This window comes from Erpetoichthys calabaricus, chromosome 12 (genome assembly GCF_900747795.2).
Source record: "Erpetoichthys calabaricus chromosome 12, fErpCal1.3, whole genome shotgun sequence".
NCBI lineage: Eukaryota > Metazoa > Chordata > Cladistia > Polypteriformes > Polypteridae > Erpetoichthys > Erpetoichthys calabaricus.
The window spans coordinates 30,636,994-30,649,879 of NC_041405.2; the positions used below are offsets into that span (position 1 = coordinate 30,636,994).

The following is a 12,886-nucleotide window of genomic DNA, read 5'->3' on the forward strand; positions in this document are numbered from 1 at the left end:
ATGCATGCACCAAGCTTAGCCAATGAACCCACTACTACAGGGCACAGACGTGCGGTCAGGGGAGGGACATCATGAAAAGTAAAATAAAAACTAATAATGATAAATTTGTTCACCGGTCTGTGCTATGAATTTTTTTTTTCTGTACGATTCCAATAAGTTTGATCATTTTTATAGTCAAAAATCGCTGAATTTGCGCATTTCCTGTTCAAATACTGGGGTGAAATGCGAGGTGCGGCAGCAACAAGACGTGCCTCATCTTGGACTGCGCTCTCCCTCACACACGGGGTTGATGCCTGCAATTGGCGCGTGCCTGTTGCCGTCCCTCTGTATGCCACCAATATAAGGTTTGCAGACACGTTTGTTATACACCCTGACTTTCTAATATCTTTAATTAATGTGTGTAACATATTTAGTCTTGCTGATCAGACATAAAACCGCAGTGAAAAGGCACAAGGTGAGGCAGACAGTACCGTGCCGCACTGAAGGGGGCGCATGTGAGCCCAACAGGTGCTCGTTGCTGCTGTTCTTCTACACAGAGGTGCCAAGAAGTTAGCGATATCAGAAAGTCAAGTGCACTGTAAAGTGTCTGTTTATTTTTATTGTTTTGTTCCGACTGACAGCCAAATTAGAAGATTAAGACAAAAGTGAAGGAAAATAAGGAGGACTTTTACAAGAAAATGATGGAGATTTCATGGAGAAGGATAGGCACATGGACTTCATTTACAAATAAAGGTAAGACCATAAACGGTTTTCAATTTTATAAAATGTGAGATCAGACTAAGATAAAACAATCCAATATTTAAAAACTAAAATTTGACCTTAAATAAAATATTTTGTTTTTCTTGTGATCCTTTTGTTGAACAGTCTATTAAATTTGATCAAAGCGTCATAATTAAAAGCTTTTTAAAACAACTAAATATTTCAATTAAGGTCAAAATTGAAATCCGTTTTTCTCGTACACCTCTCTATACTTTCATTTGTATTAAAGGAGTATGAATTGAAGATTTGTAATGGCAAATTTAGAACACAGAGGTTGAGGAGCAAATCTGCTGTTGCTGTCTCCGCTCTTTCTCTCGCCGCTATGCATGTAATGTTCTTTCTTAGCCAAATATGTAACTTACTTATGTGAGTGTAAAGAACGCTGATGAGATATGAAGCATAAGCAGTAGTCAATGTGCATGCTGCCAATTGAATAGTGAATAAGCTACTCTTTTGGGTTCATATATTTGTAAATCTGACTCTGAAGGAGTCAGTGCCTCACCAGCCATGAACCTCACCACACGTCACTGCTACAGGGCATCTTAAAACCAGGCCCATTTTTAGGATGTAGCAGAAAGATCTGAATGCTTGAAGAGACCATAACTCCCATATAGACCCCTGAAGTCAGAAGGTGAACCTAAGTGTGTCATTGTGAGTCACTTCAATATACAACCAATTTAATAAATTCAAAAACACTCACCCGTCTTTCAGAAAATTAGAGACCAATGCTTGTAACTCCATTCCAAAACATATTTTAATTTAAAGTTACCAAATTAAAAGCTGAAGAACAGGCAGATAACACAGGACATGCACGTTGATGCTATTCAGATTTAAAATTGAGATTTTTTTCTGGGAACTGAATGTGCCATACAGCTGTATTGGTCAGGTAGTAATGTCAAGACTTGGGTGTTTAAATTCTGCTCAGAATATTAAGGGAAAAACTGCAGTCTTCATGTAGTGCTTTACAGAATGCTATGGAGTTCATTAACAAACAAGAAATAAATCTACAACAGAAATGTAAAAGTACTGAAATATCACTTACTGCCAGTCACCAAAGGATATTTCAGAAGAAAACCAAAAAATGCTCGTGTGTGCATAACATTTGAAATAAACTGAAAATGATGCGAGTGAAGGTAACAGTAGTTTGAGAAATCAAACCATTCACAAAATGAGATAATGCCTTTGATTTTAAATAACTACACTTTTGAACCTGGTTTAAAATAAAAAGAAATATGGCTGAAGCAGCACAGAACAAACATCTAAAATGATTATTTCCACAAAGATGACACAATCATCATGATTAGATAAATAAATGGCTCTATGGAAAACATAATTCCTGGATTTATAAATGTACATAATCTGCCGATTATTTTTGTGGGGACATCACTCTTTCGTTCCCCTTCTAGAGGAGGGAAAAAAGAAAAGAAAAAAAAAAAAAAACAAACACCCTACTCCAATATTTCCAAATTGTTTGCGTAGACTTTTACACACCCATTTTGTCTTCAATAAAACTGGCTGGATTGTCAGGTGAACAGGCAAGTGGGAGCTCAGAATTCAAAAGTTCACCACCACTGGGATTTTCTACTGCCCAGACTTCATTGCAGTTTGAGGTCTGCCAGTCCCAAAAGGTCCTGCTCCTGACGTAACTTCAAGATATGGTATCTGGAAAATGGAGACAGGCATCACCAGTTACAGCACAACAACTGCAAACCAGCAAGCGTGACCAGTTTAAAAATACAAACACAACAATTCTGGGCATTAGAGCAAACCTGCCTGGTTCAACCCACTAAGATGGCATTAAGGAGAGTCCAACTGAATTACACCTCCACTTCATAAAACCATAGCTATGATCAAGCTCAGGATTCAGTGTGTGACATTTTACTCCAGCTCAGAAGTGGTGTAATGTGTTTCAGACTTTACAGGGACAGTAGACGCCATTTAAACACAAAGTTGCAGAGTTTGGCATAAACGAAGCACTTGGAGTGCGACTGTAATGCTGTTTTTGAAATTCCACTGTGGCTCAGCTCTCATCTATTCAGAGTCTGTATGTTCATGTGAATGTCAAGTTTAAATTGAGCCAGTGTAGGCGCATGCCTGCGAGAGACCAACAGCTAAAACTAAATACAATCCAATATGTAAAATACACCAAAATGTAGTGTACAGTCAAGTTGTGCATTTAATGGTGGCACAATTTTTGCATCATCGCTAAAAAGAATTCAATCAAATGATTCATTGCTTTTCAAAATGTCACACAATGAAGCACACTGCATTTCTTTCCAGAGCCTGCATTAATTGTGCCAAACTAAAAGAAACCAAATAACAAATCATCATCTGGAGGTGGGCCCTGGGGTATACTCTCAATCAGCATTAAGGGATAACTGATCTAAAATAAGCAAATATTATAACGGAGAACCACCATGGGAAAGACACAGACACCCCACACAGGATGAGCAGTCCGATATAATAAAATAAAACTGAATTTGAATGATTTTTTTTTTTATTATTCAGTTTTGTTCTTGGATTCTTGAATAGAAAAAAATCGTTCAAATGACATGTTGATGTGAATGTCCGTGTGCGAGGAAAAGTAACATCCACCATAAACATTGCGGTGTCTGTTTGCTCAACAAAACACCAAGAAGAAATGATTGAGCCGCGTTTGTATGTCTGCGTTTATCCCTTCAGCACTAACTTTTACAAGTACCATAAATTTACACAGGATGTTACAGACTCACATCAAATGTATGTTTTTATTATATGAGAACAGCAGCAGCCTATTCGAAGCTCTACATTGAGGGACAACATGAGATTCAAACCTATTATCTCGAGGTTGCTAAGCCGTAGCTTTTCCACCGCACCACCTGCACAGATCCGTGATGGAGCAGCGTTACCACTGTGACAAATAGTTGAAAATGAAACAGGCAAACATACGCATGATGCAAACGTCTTTTTATTTTGTACCAACTGATAGTTGGGTGGGCGGCACGGTGGCGCAGTGGTAGCGCTGCTGCCTCGCAGTTAGGAGACCTGGGTTCGCTTCCTGGGTCCTCCCTGCGTGGAGTTTGCATGTTCTCCCCGTGTCTGCGTGGGTTTCCTCTGGGTGCTCGGGTTTCCTCCCACAGTCCAAAGACATGCAGGTTAGGTGGATTGGCGATTCTAAATTGGCCCTAGTGTGTGCTTGGTGTGTGGGTGTGTTTGTGTGTGTCCTGCGGTGGGTTGGCACCCTGCCCGGGATTGGTTCCTGCCTTGTGCCCTGTGTTGGCTGGGACTGGCTCCAGCGGACCCCCGTGACCCTGTGTTCGGATTCAGCAGGTTGGAAAATGGATGGATGGATGGATGATAGTTGGGCTTCAGCATCATGTCAATTGAGCAATTTTTTTTTCTTCAGTTTTATTCTGGAATAAAATCATACTTGTTTTGTTGCACCTTTTGTGAAAGTGTTTATTGGATATTTAGGCTTCAGTCTTCACACATCCTACACTTCACGTCAACATTATGTCATTACTACTATAAAATATGCAAACATTTTCTGTTTTGATGGGGTGTTCAGCATTTCTTGCCTCGCATTTCCTCTGTCATTCTATATTTACACAGTCTGTTGTAGACATATAGCACACATGAAATGTATGTATTTCAAATCAAGGTGTTTCATTACCTAAATAATTCCTTACAAATGCATTGCCAGATATAAACACTTCAGCACAGACTTCAGCTGTGAGGCTTGCAGCAGTGTGCTGAATGGAGGATGGGGGGGTGCAGCAGGCTGCGTTCTGCTAATCCGTACATTTTCAAGACAGAAGTGGGCTATTAGTGCAGTGATAAGGAGCTACGAGCTTCTTGGCGTATGTCAGGAAAATGTAAGGTGGTCAGGGACAACGAAAAAAAATCAGTAAGCTTCAGGGATTCTATTGTTAAGGCACAAGCAGTGCAAAATATGTTCAAAGTTTTAGTCTGATTGACCATCGAAATGGTAAACGCCAGCCTTCTAAGCCACTCGCTTACTAGAGCTGCAGTGCTGGTTTGTGGCGTTGTGTGCTGTGGCAAATTGATTCATGGCAAGCAAACCACCTTAATCTGCATGATGAAACAGCCATGAGAGTATTGCTGCACACGGAGTTTACAAGTACGTGTTCATCATTAAAAGTGGCTGTTCTGGGGGATGACGCTCAGCATTACCAAGTGCCGTGACTTCTGTATGTAGGCTGTCTTCTCGGTGCATGATACAATTCATCTACTTAAGGTATGCATCTCCTACATGATGGCATTCCCTATAGCGTATTCACTTTATATTTTGTGACACCAGTGGAAGGGTTTAATTAACGCTGTGAATACCACAATGTATTCTGCACACTGCTGTTTACACAAGTGTACTCCAAGGGGTTGATCACATGCATACTAAAAATGTGCACAACACAGCTCTCTAAGCATTAATCAGTGCCTCTATGAATATTCCAAGCAGCACCTCAGCTGGTGTAGCCTTCCTCTTTCTTGTACCTGTTGGTTCACTTGTACACAGTCTATGGTTTCTCTACTATGGATGCTAACTAGGTGCTCAAGAAGCAGTGTCTTTAAAAAAATCCTGTGTTGCAATTACAACATCATAATGCAGTTCTGAAATACTCTGGGTGACTAATTTTTCATCTGCAAGTCATAGCAAGGCAAGAAAAGTTACAAACAACAAGCAGCTGAAGAACTTTTCAATATATTGTTCAAGACAGCCAGATAAGCGAAAATAAATTTTAATTGCTAATAACCATTGAATTAAATCTGCAACTGCAGTAGTTTTTTCCCTTTAGTAAATAGCAGTTTAGCAGGTAAGCTGTGTCACGTAATGATTTTCTCTTATGGATTCTTACACTTTAACCACTTCTTAAGAAATTCCAAGTTTCATTTGCTTGGTAGAAACCACCAAAAAATTGAAAACAGATGATAATTACGATCTATAATAAGGAGTTCTCCAGCAAGTTGGCAATGTGCTTACAAGGATGTGTTTTTATTCAAGTTATTACTGTTACAACAGTAAGCTACACAGTAAGACACAAGCATTGGCATAGCTGCCAGACAGGCTCAGGGTCCTAGACTCCTAAAATGGCTCGGTCTAGAAGTAGTTTATTCATTCTATCTGTACGTTTCTTCTGCGTACTCCAGTGTATTAGATGAATGGGTGAGCCTAAAGATTACAAAGGGTAGTGGGGTAATGCAATACTCAGCACTACTGTACTACTTCACCGATCTACCATTCCAAAGTCATACCTGTGCCTTGTGGCTACACGTGGCTGTCTGTATGCGCTCAATGTGCTTCTCTCCAGGTGTGGGAGTGTTAGGGTAATTAGTGCCATATGTTTGGAGATGGATGTGAGAGCGATTTAGGCTGGTGAGGGACTGGCATCCAGTCTAGGAGAGGTTCTGGTCTTGGACAAGATGCTTCTATGCTAGCCTGCACCCTTTTCAAAAACTACTTAGTCTTGTTCAGGTTTACATAACAGAATGAATTCTAAAAATTAAAAAGAATTGTTAAAAATGATTGTGTGAATAAGTGTGCCTCATGATAAAACTGGTAACCTAAGATTCTCATTACCAATTAACTCACACGTGAAATTTATACTGAAGTAGCTGTTTTCCTTTAGTGTTCAGTGTTTTTCCCAACTGTGTCTTTACTGGTCTTCACTAATCATTAATTGTTTAAAGATATGGCAAAAAATGCCAACTTCTGAATTTTGTTGAAATGTACATATACTAGCACATAGTCTCAATGCAAAAAGTCTAATTAAAACAATTAGATCATTTAGGAATAAGACTGAACTATATATTTGTGAAACTGGTTGGAATGAAAACCCAGGACAGAACGAGGGAACCTTTGTACTAGGATCATTACGCCCCTGCATCCATTAATGAAATCAAATAAATCCATATAGGAGTTATTCCATCATTCATTAATTTTCCAAACTCACTTATGTGACAGGAAATGAGCCTACTCACTTAATTATATACAAATCCAACCGACTGACAGGTGGTAAACCAAGATGCTAGACCTGAAAAAGTGCACCTTTCTTTCAATATGTAATTGCTGCACCTTACCACTTAATCATCGTCGTCATCATCTTCTGGAACAAATATGTCATGCTCTTCCAAGAGGGCTGCAAAGCTCTTGCTGATTTGTGTGCCGAGGTACAGGAAAGGCACAACAATAATAGTCATACGAACAAGGCCAAATGAGGTCTATGGTGAAAGGAAAGCAGATATATAAAAGCAAGTTACTACTTGAATTCAGATCACCCAATTACTTTCAAAATATTCTCATTTTATTTATTTATTTATTTATTTTAACAGCAATCCCTTCAACCATCGATTGAAGAAAAAAAAAAAAAAAAGAAACTGCCAACTTTCTCTATTGATCTGTGTGTAATATTATTTTGAATACACCACCAATCTTTTTGTCTCCACTAATGTATTAAATGATTTTACAGCCTTAAATATAAGGTGCACTGTACTGTTATACTCTTTAACAAAAAAAAAAAAAAAACTAATCAAGCCTTTTACATCTCAATGAAATTTACAACAATACCGTTGAAGGCAGACTGACAACTCTAAACTGCTCTTGTGTGAGTGACTGTGAGAGAGTGTGTGTGTGTGTGTGTAACCTGGCATGGACTGGCACCCCACACAGGGTATTTCCCCTGATGAGAAATCCAGATAGGAACTGGCACTTCCTGACCCTCTGCTGGAGTAGTGGGGTTGGGCCTGGGCCTGTATGTGCGGAATTTCTAACATTTACATTTAGTAAAAATTTTTATATTGAGACTGGAGAAAATAAAAAGAAACCGCAAGGCCCCTCGTGGCTCTGGCTGAAATGTTTCCTCAAACACCATCAACTGAAATGATGTCAAATTTCACAGCAGAGTTGTTTTTTTTTAATGCATTTTACTTATTTTAGATAGTTTTTTTTCAAATGCTACCCCTTTATTACATAAGGCCAATAAAACTCAAATATACAAATATTTTCCTTTAATTTGTGCGTTCAAGTAACAGCAAGGAAATAAATCAAAAATTTCAAAAAGTTTCTATTTATTTCAAAAGAAACATCTATCCCTTGATACAAAACAAATAATAATAAATACTTTAACGATTAAAGAAAGGAACTACTTCTATTCAAAGCAACACGAGTCCTTACTGATTTGGTGTTTTCAATTCACACAAACGGTGGGTTCACTCACTCTTTGTGCGTTCTGGACAAATGAAGAAAAGTACAAACTACGCATCTCCTACTATATTTATTGACTATAGATCTTGGACAAAATGTTTGTTATTATTAGGTATTCAAGTATAAAAAGGCAAAAAAAAAAAACTGACACGATTAGATTTTTTTCCTAGACATTCAAATTAGACCCCCATAAACTGTTTATGCTATAAATTTGGAAAGTGAACACTGTGGAAGTATTTTGGAAAACCTTTTTGTACATTAATCATTAAAAGGAGAAGTGTACAACTTTCATACATAAATAAAAAAAATGTCATCATAAAAAACAGCATTTTATATCCAGGAGGCCAAATTTAATCCCACTGCAGCCAGAGGAGGGTTAATGGCTAGTTACTGTCGAGGGCGTCAACCACAGCGATCATGGGAGCTTGTTCAAACACACAATGTGACAGGGTGGTGTGCTTTTTTATTAAAGAAAATGACGCCCCCAGTTTTCAGCATGGATTATTAAAAAAAAGGGGGGGGGGGCGGTAATCCATATATATCATGACATTCAAGTATCAGCTCGCCGATTCTCTTCCTGGTGCCGTGCCCGTTCCACAAAACCATCTTACCGATTGGCGGTTATAGCTGTCACTCAAACATCTCGGTAACCATCCCAATAGACTGACAACCGGACAGAACGTTACAATCAATCACAATGACAGACACACCCCGTCCTTAACATAGTTGAGAAGCTTCTGACCTGAATTAAGTCACGGTAACCTGCAGTGTTATTATAGTACCAGAAAAGTTCAACAATAAAACAACTCCGTGGGTGTTGTTTTATTTTTCTTATAACCGTACACAACATATATTTCGGCTCTTACCTTTACTGGCTTTGGTAAAATTGCACCTGTCGATGTGCACACAGCCGTACGAGTCAGTGCTGGGCCAGTGTTGCTCGCTACCTTTTTACGTAATAAATTAGTACTTCTTGGGAAACCAACGGCTGAAAAAAGCAGAGGAATCCGGCCTACTGCAAACGCCATCTTGGAACCTGCAACTGTCAAGAGCGGCTCTCCGATGACGTCACAGTTACGTGTTAGCACTAAAGAAAGGAAGGCGGGGATTTTAATCAGGTATCTACGGGTCGCTATTCGGGACAGTTTGCCAGTCTTCGTGTGCTCGCTCATGGCTTTACACTTCCAAAGCCTGGTTTATTATACTTATTGCGTGAAGTCGACACGCAAGTCCGTACGCCAAATACGAGGAAGAAGTAACTGTTTTGCACAAGGTATGTAGCTGGCTGGAAGCGAATAAGTCTCCAACTTCTGCCTCGTTGAACATAGCGCAAATATACGAAGGGGAATGTCAAGCTTTTCACGAGGGCATTTGTAAATTTAGTATGTTGGTTACTTTATATGTGAAAAAGTATAAACAAGAAAATGTTAAAAATACGTGCTAGTAAGTAATGTAATTATTTATCAAATGAAACCGCCAAACTGCACAGGAGTCTTTGTAAGTCGTACTGTGTGTACATTCTCACTTAATATGGTGAAGTTTATTGTATTTACTCTTTGGTAATGTCATATGTACGGAAAGGGTTGGGATGGTTTAGAAAATGGAAATAAAAACAACACGATTTTAAAATCCATCAGAAACGATATAATGACAAGAAATTTAATTTTAAGTCTTGTCAACTTAATTTTTTCGTAAATAAACATCCATTATTGCCACTGAGGGCCGACAAGACATGCCAGAACTGTTGGGATTGGAAATTTTAGGGCTAGTAACGAGTTAAAAAAAAGAAAATAATGATGTGAGTAGAAACCGATGATGTTCAACAGATGATTGTAGTCATGCTTTGGTATAAAAGCTGCATCCGGGAAAGGTCTGGTCCATTAGGAGCAAAGCAGAGCCGAGGATCATCAATTTTCCACAAATCCATGAGAAAAATCTTTCAAAAGTTTAAAAGAAATGTTTGTCAAAAACAGATTGTAAATGATTTAGGTATTTCATCCTCAACAGTTCATAATATAATTAACAGATTCAAGGGATCTGGAGAAACTTTAGTACATAAATGGCAAGGGCACAAGCCTAAGCTGACTGCATGTGAGCTACAACCCCTAAGATGACACTGCATCAAAAACTGTCATTCATCCGTGAATGATAAAACCGCATGGGCTCAGGACTACTTTGGCAAACCTTTATCAATGAACAGAGTACATAGTTACATCTACAAATGCTGGTTTTAACTGCACTGTTCAAAAAGGAAGCCATATATTAACTGTGACCAGAAGTGCCATCAACTTCATTGGGCTTGGAGGGATTTAGGATGGACCATCACTCAATGAAAATGTGTATTGTGGGTCAGCTGAAAGAAGAAAAGGAACATCCGGACTGTTACTAGTTACAGTATAAGTCCAGAAGTCCGTATCTGTGATGGTATGGGATTGTATCAGTGCTCTGGGCAAGGACTTGCTCTTTTATAAGGGCACCTGTAATGCCAAAAAGTACATACGGATTTTTGGGGCAACATATGCTGCCTGCAAGATGACATCCTTTCCATGGACGCCCAAGCATATTTTAGTCCCCATACTGTTGCATAATTTAAGACTTGTTTGCAAGAAGAATGGGGCAAACTTATACCTGAAAGATTCAATAAAGTAGTGTCTTAGGTTCATGTTCATTAATGTGTTGTGAGAAGGAAAGGCAACATTACAAAGTGATAAATCCTTTACTTTCCAAACCTTTTTTGGAACATGTTGCAAGTATGCAAATCGATACGTATTTATTTTTGAAGAATAAAAAATACAATTCATTAGTTATAACATGAAACAATAACAATGCAGATCAAAGATCATTTAATATCATTTACTAATCACTGCTTTCTTTTTTTATTTGTACTTTCCATACTGTTTCAACTTTTTCTGAGTTGCAGTTGTAGTTTTTCAAAAATACTTTTTTTTTAAAATTTTGTTGATTTTATTGTAATCATTCCATACAAATAGATCAATTTTTACAAAAAATAGGATAGAAAACAAATCAACCCTACCCCTAAAAATACTTTCTTTTAATTCTTTTGTTACTATATTTAAGGTTTGGCCCTGATTGGCATCACATGTATACATTGAAAAAAATGTAATACAAATATTTATATATTTTGTGTGCTAAATTAAAAAATGAAAACCATTTTTCTCAGTCACATACATTTTTTCACAAAACACATTTTATAGTTTGTTTTAATGCTTTTGCACTATTGTTAATTATCAATATTTTATTTTAATGATAATTTGTTTGAATGTAATATTTTGTAATATTAACATATATTAACATTTAAAACAATTATTTTATTCAATAATAAGGTCAGAATATTAGTAAGAGATCTGTGCCTTCTCAAAGATGCTGCAGAGCTCTTGGGGTCCTGATTAAATGCTAAATATGTATGTATGTATGTATGTATGTATGTATGTATGTATGTATGTATGTATGTATTAAGCACTTCAAAAATAACATCAAGGTTGACCAAAGTGCTGTACAATAAAAATCCAACATATCAGACACACAATAACCAAAGGGTAAAAGAAACAAACTCATAAGAGATGAAGAGATTCATAATAAAAAGTACACAGATAGTCAACATATCATACTGGGTTAAAGGTCAGGGAGTAAAAGTGCGTTTTTAAATAAGATTTAAAGACAGCAAGTGAAGGAGCCTGTCTAACGTGCAACGGCAAATCGTTCCAGAGTTTTGGAGCTGCAACTGAAAAATCCCGATCACCTCGGAGTTTGCATTGTGTCTTATGAACACGTAAAAGCATTGTGTCTGCTGACCTGAGACAGCGAGACGGTACATAAGGGTGCAGCAGTTCCGACAAATAAGAATGAGGCACAACCATTAAAGGATTTAAAAAACAAATACAAGGATCTTGAAATGGATTTGAAAATGAACTGGAAGCCAAAATCGGGGTAACGTGATCATGCTTGCTTGTGCCAGTTAAAAATCGAGCAGTGGCATTTTGCACCAGCTGTAGGTGAGCTGTGGAGGCCTGGCTAATTCCAAAAAGCAGCGCATTGCAGTAATCTAGATGAGAGGTTATAAAAGCAGGTATCACTGTTTCAAGGTTGCATTTAGACAAAACAGGCTTACATCAAGACACAACTGTCTCTTGGTACTGAAGTAGAGGAGAAGAGTTTACTTTTTCAAGAGACGGGGATCCTTGATTTACTGCACTGATGTAAGTGGCCTAGTGCGGACACTTGGCAATGATCAAAATGCTACGTCTTCATAACAGTAATAATTACGCATCAGTACAACAATAATAAATATGCATGAATACGTTTTTTTTCATTCTATGTACTTGAAACACACCTACAAGGACTTTGAAAATCCTCTTGAGAAAATTAATTAGAATTTGCACCATTTGTTCATTTGTGGGACCTGAAAGTTCTATGTCAGATGTCATTGTATGTACAGGTTTTCTCTGTGAGTGGGACAGCAGAGTCAAGAATTGACATTGGGTACAGAAGGAATGGCCAGCTAGAAAAAAAAATCTATAGTTTGGCACCAAGAAAAATCATAAGGCCTAGCTTGTTGGATCCAGGTAAGCTGCTGCTACTACTGCTTGCTATTAAGCTTTATCTAATGAAGCAGTTTGTCAAAGACCTCTCAAAACATGTAGCCTGTTTTATGTATTTGTGTCAAAGGTCTCGGGGGTTTTTCTGAGGGTAAATTGAAAGAAGGCATTTTTACTCGACCTAATAATAGAAAGCTGATTTCTGATGCAGAATTTGATGGTGTGATGAACAACCTGAAATGAGAGACTTGAGTATCATTCTAAAAAGTAATGTATAAGTTTTTAGGTAACAATAAAGATCCAAATGTAAAGAAATTGTGAAAAATACATTAGTTAAGTTTTAGGAATTGAGTCTCAAAGTTCACTTTCTGGA

At 37.8% G+C, this 12,886-nt stretch overlaps 2 protein-coding genes across 2 annotated transcripts in view; one reads left to right on the forward strand and one right to left on the reverse strand.

Annotated features, from left to right (window-relative positions):
• The window catches only part of triobpb (TRIO and F-actin binding protein b), a 287,315-nt gene that overhangs the window by 80,005 nt on the left and 194,424 nt on the right, over positions 1 to 12,886 (forward strand). The gene's annotated exons all lie outside the window — the stretch shown is intronic.
• On the reverse strand, positions 1,496 to 9,144 carry smdt1b (single-pass membrane protein with aspartate-rich tail 1b). The gene is made up of 3 exons (XM_028815325.2): positions 8,824 to 9,144; positions 6,835 to 6,975; positions 1,496 to 2,421 (listed from the first exon to the last, which is right to left on the reverse strand). Exons 1-2 carry the CDS (start codon positions 9,127 to 9,129, stop codon positions 6,838 to 6,840), a joined length of 444 nt encoding a protein of 147 aa, XP_028671158.2. The 5' UTR covers positions 9,130 to 9,144; the 3' UTR covers positions 1,496 to 2,421; positions 6,835 to 6,837.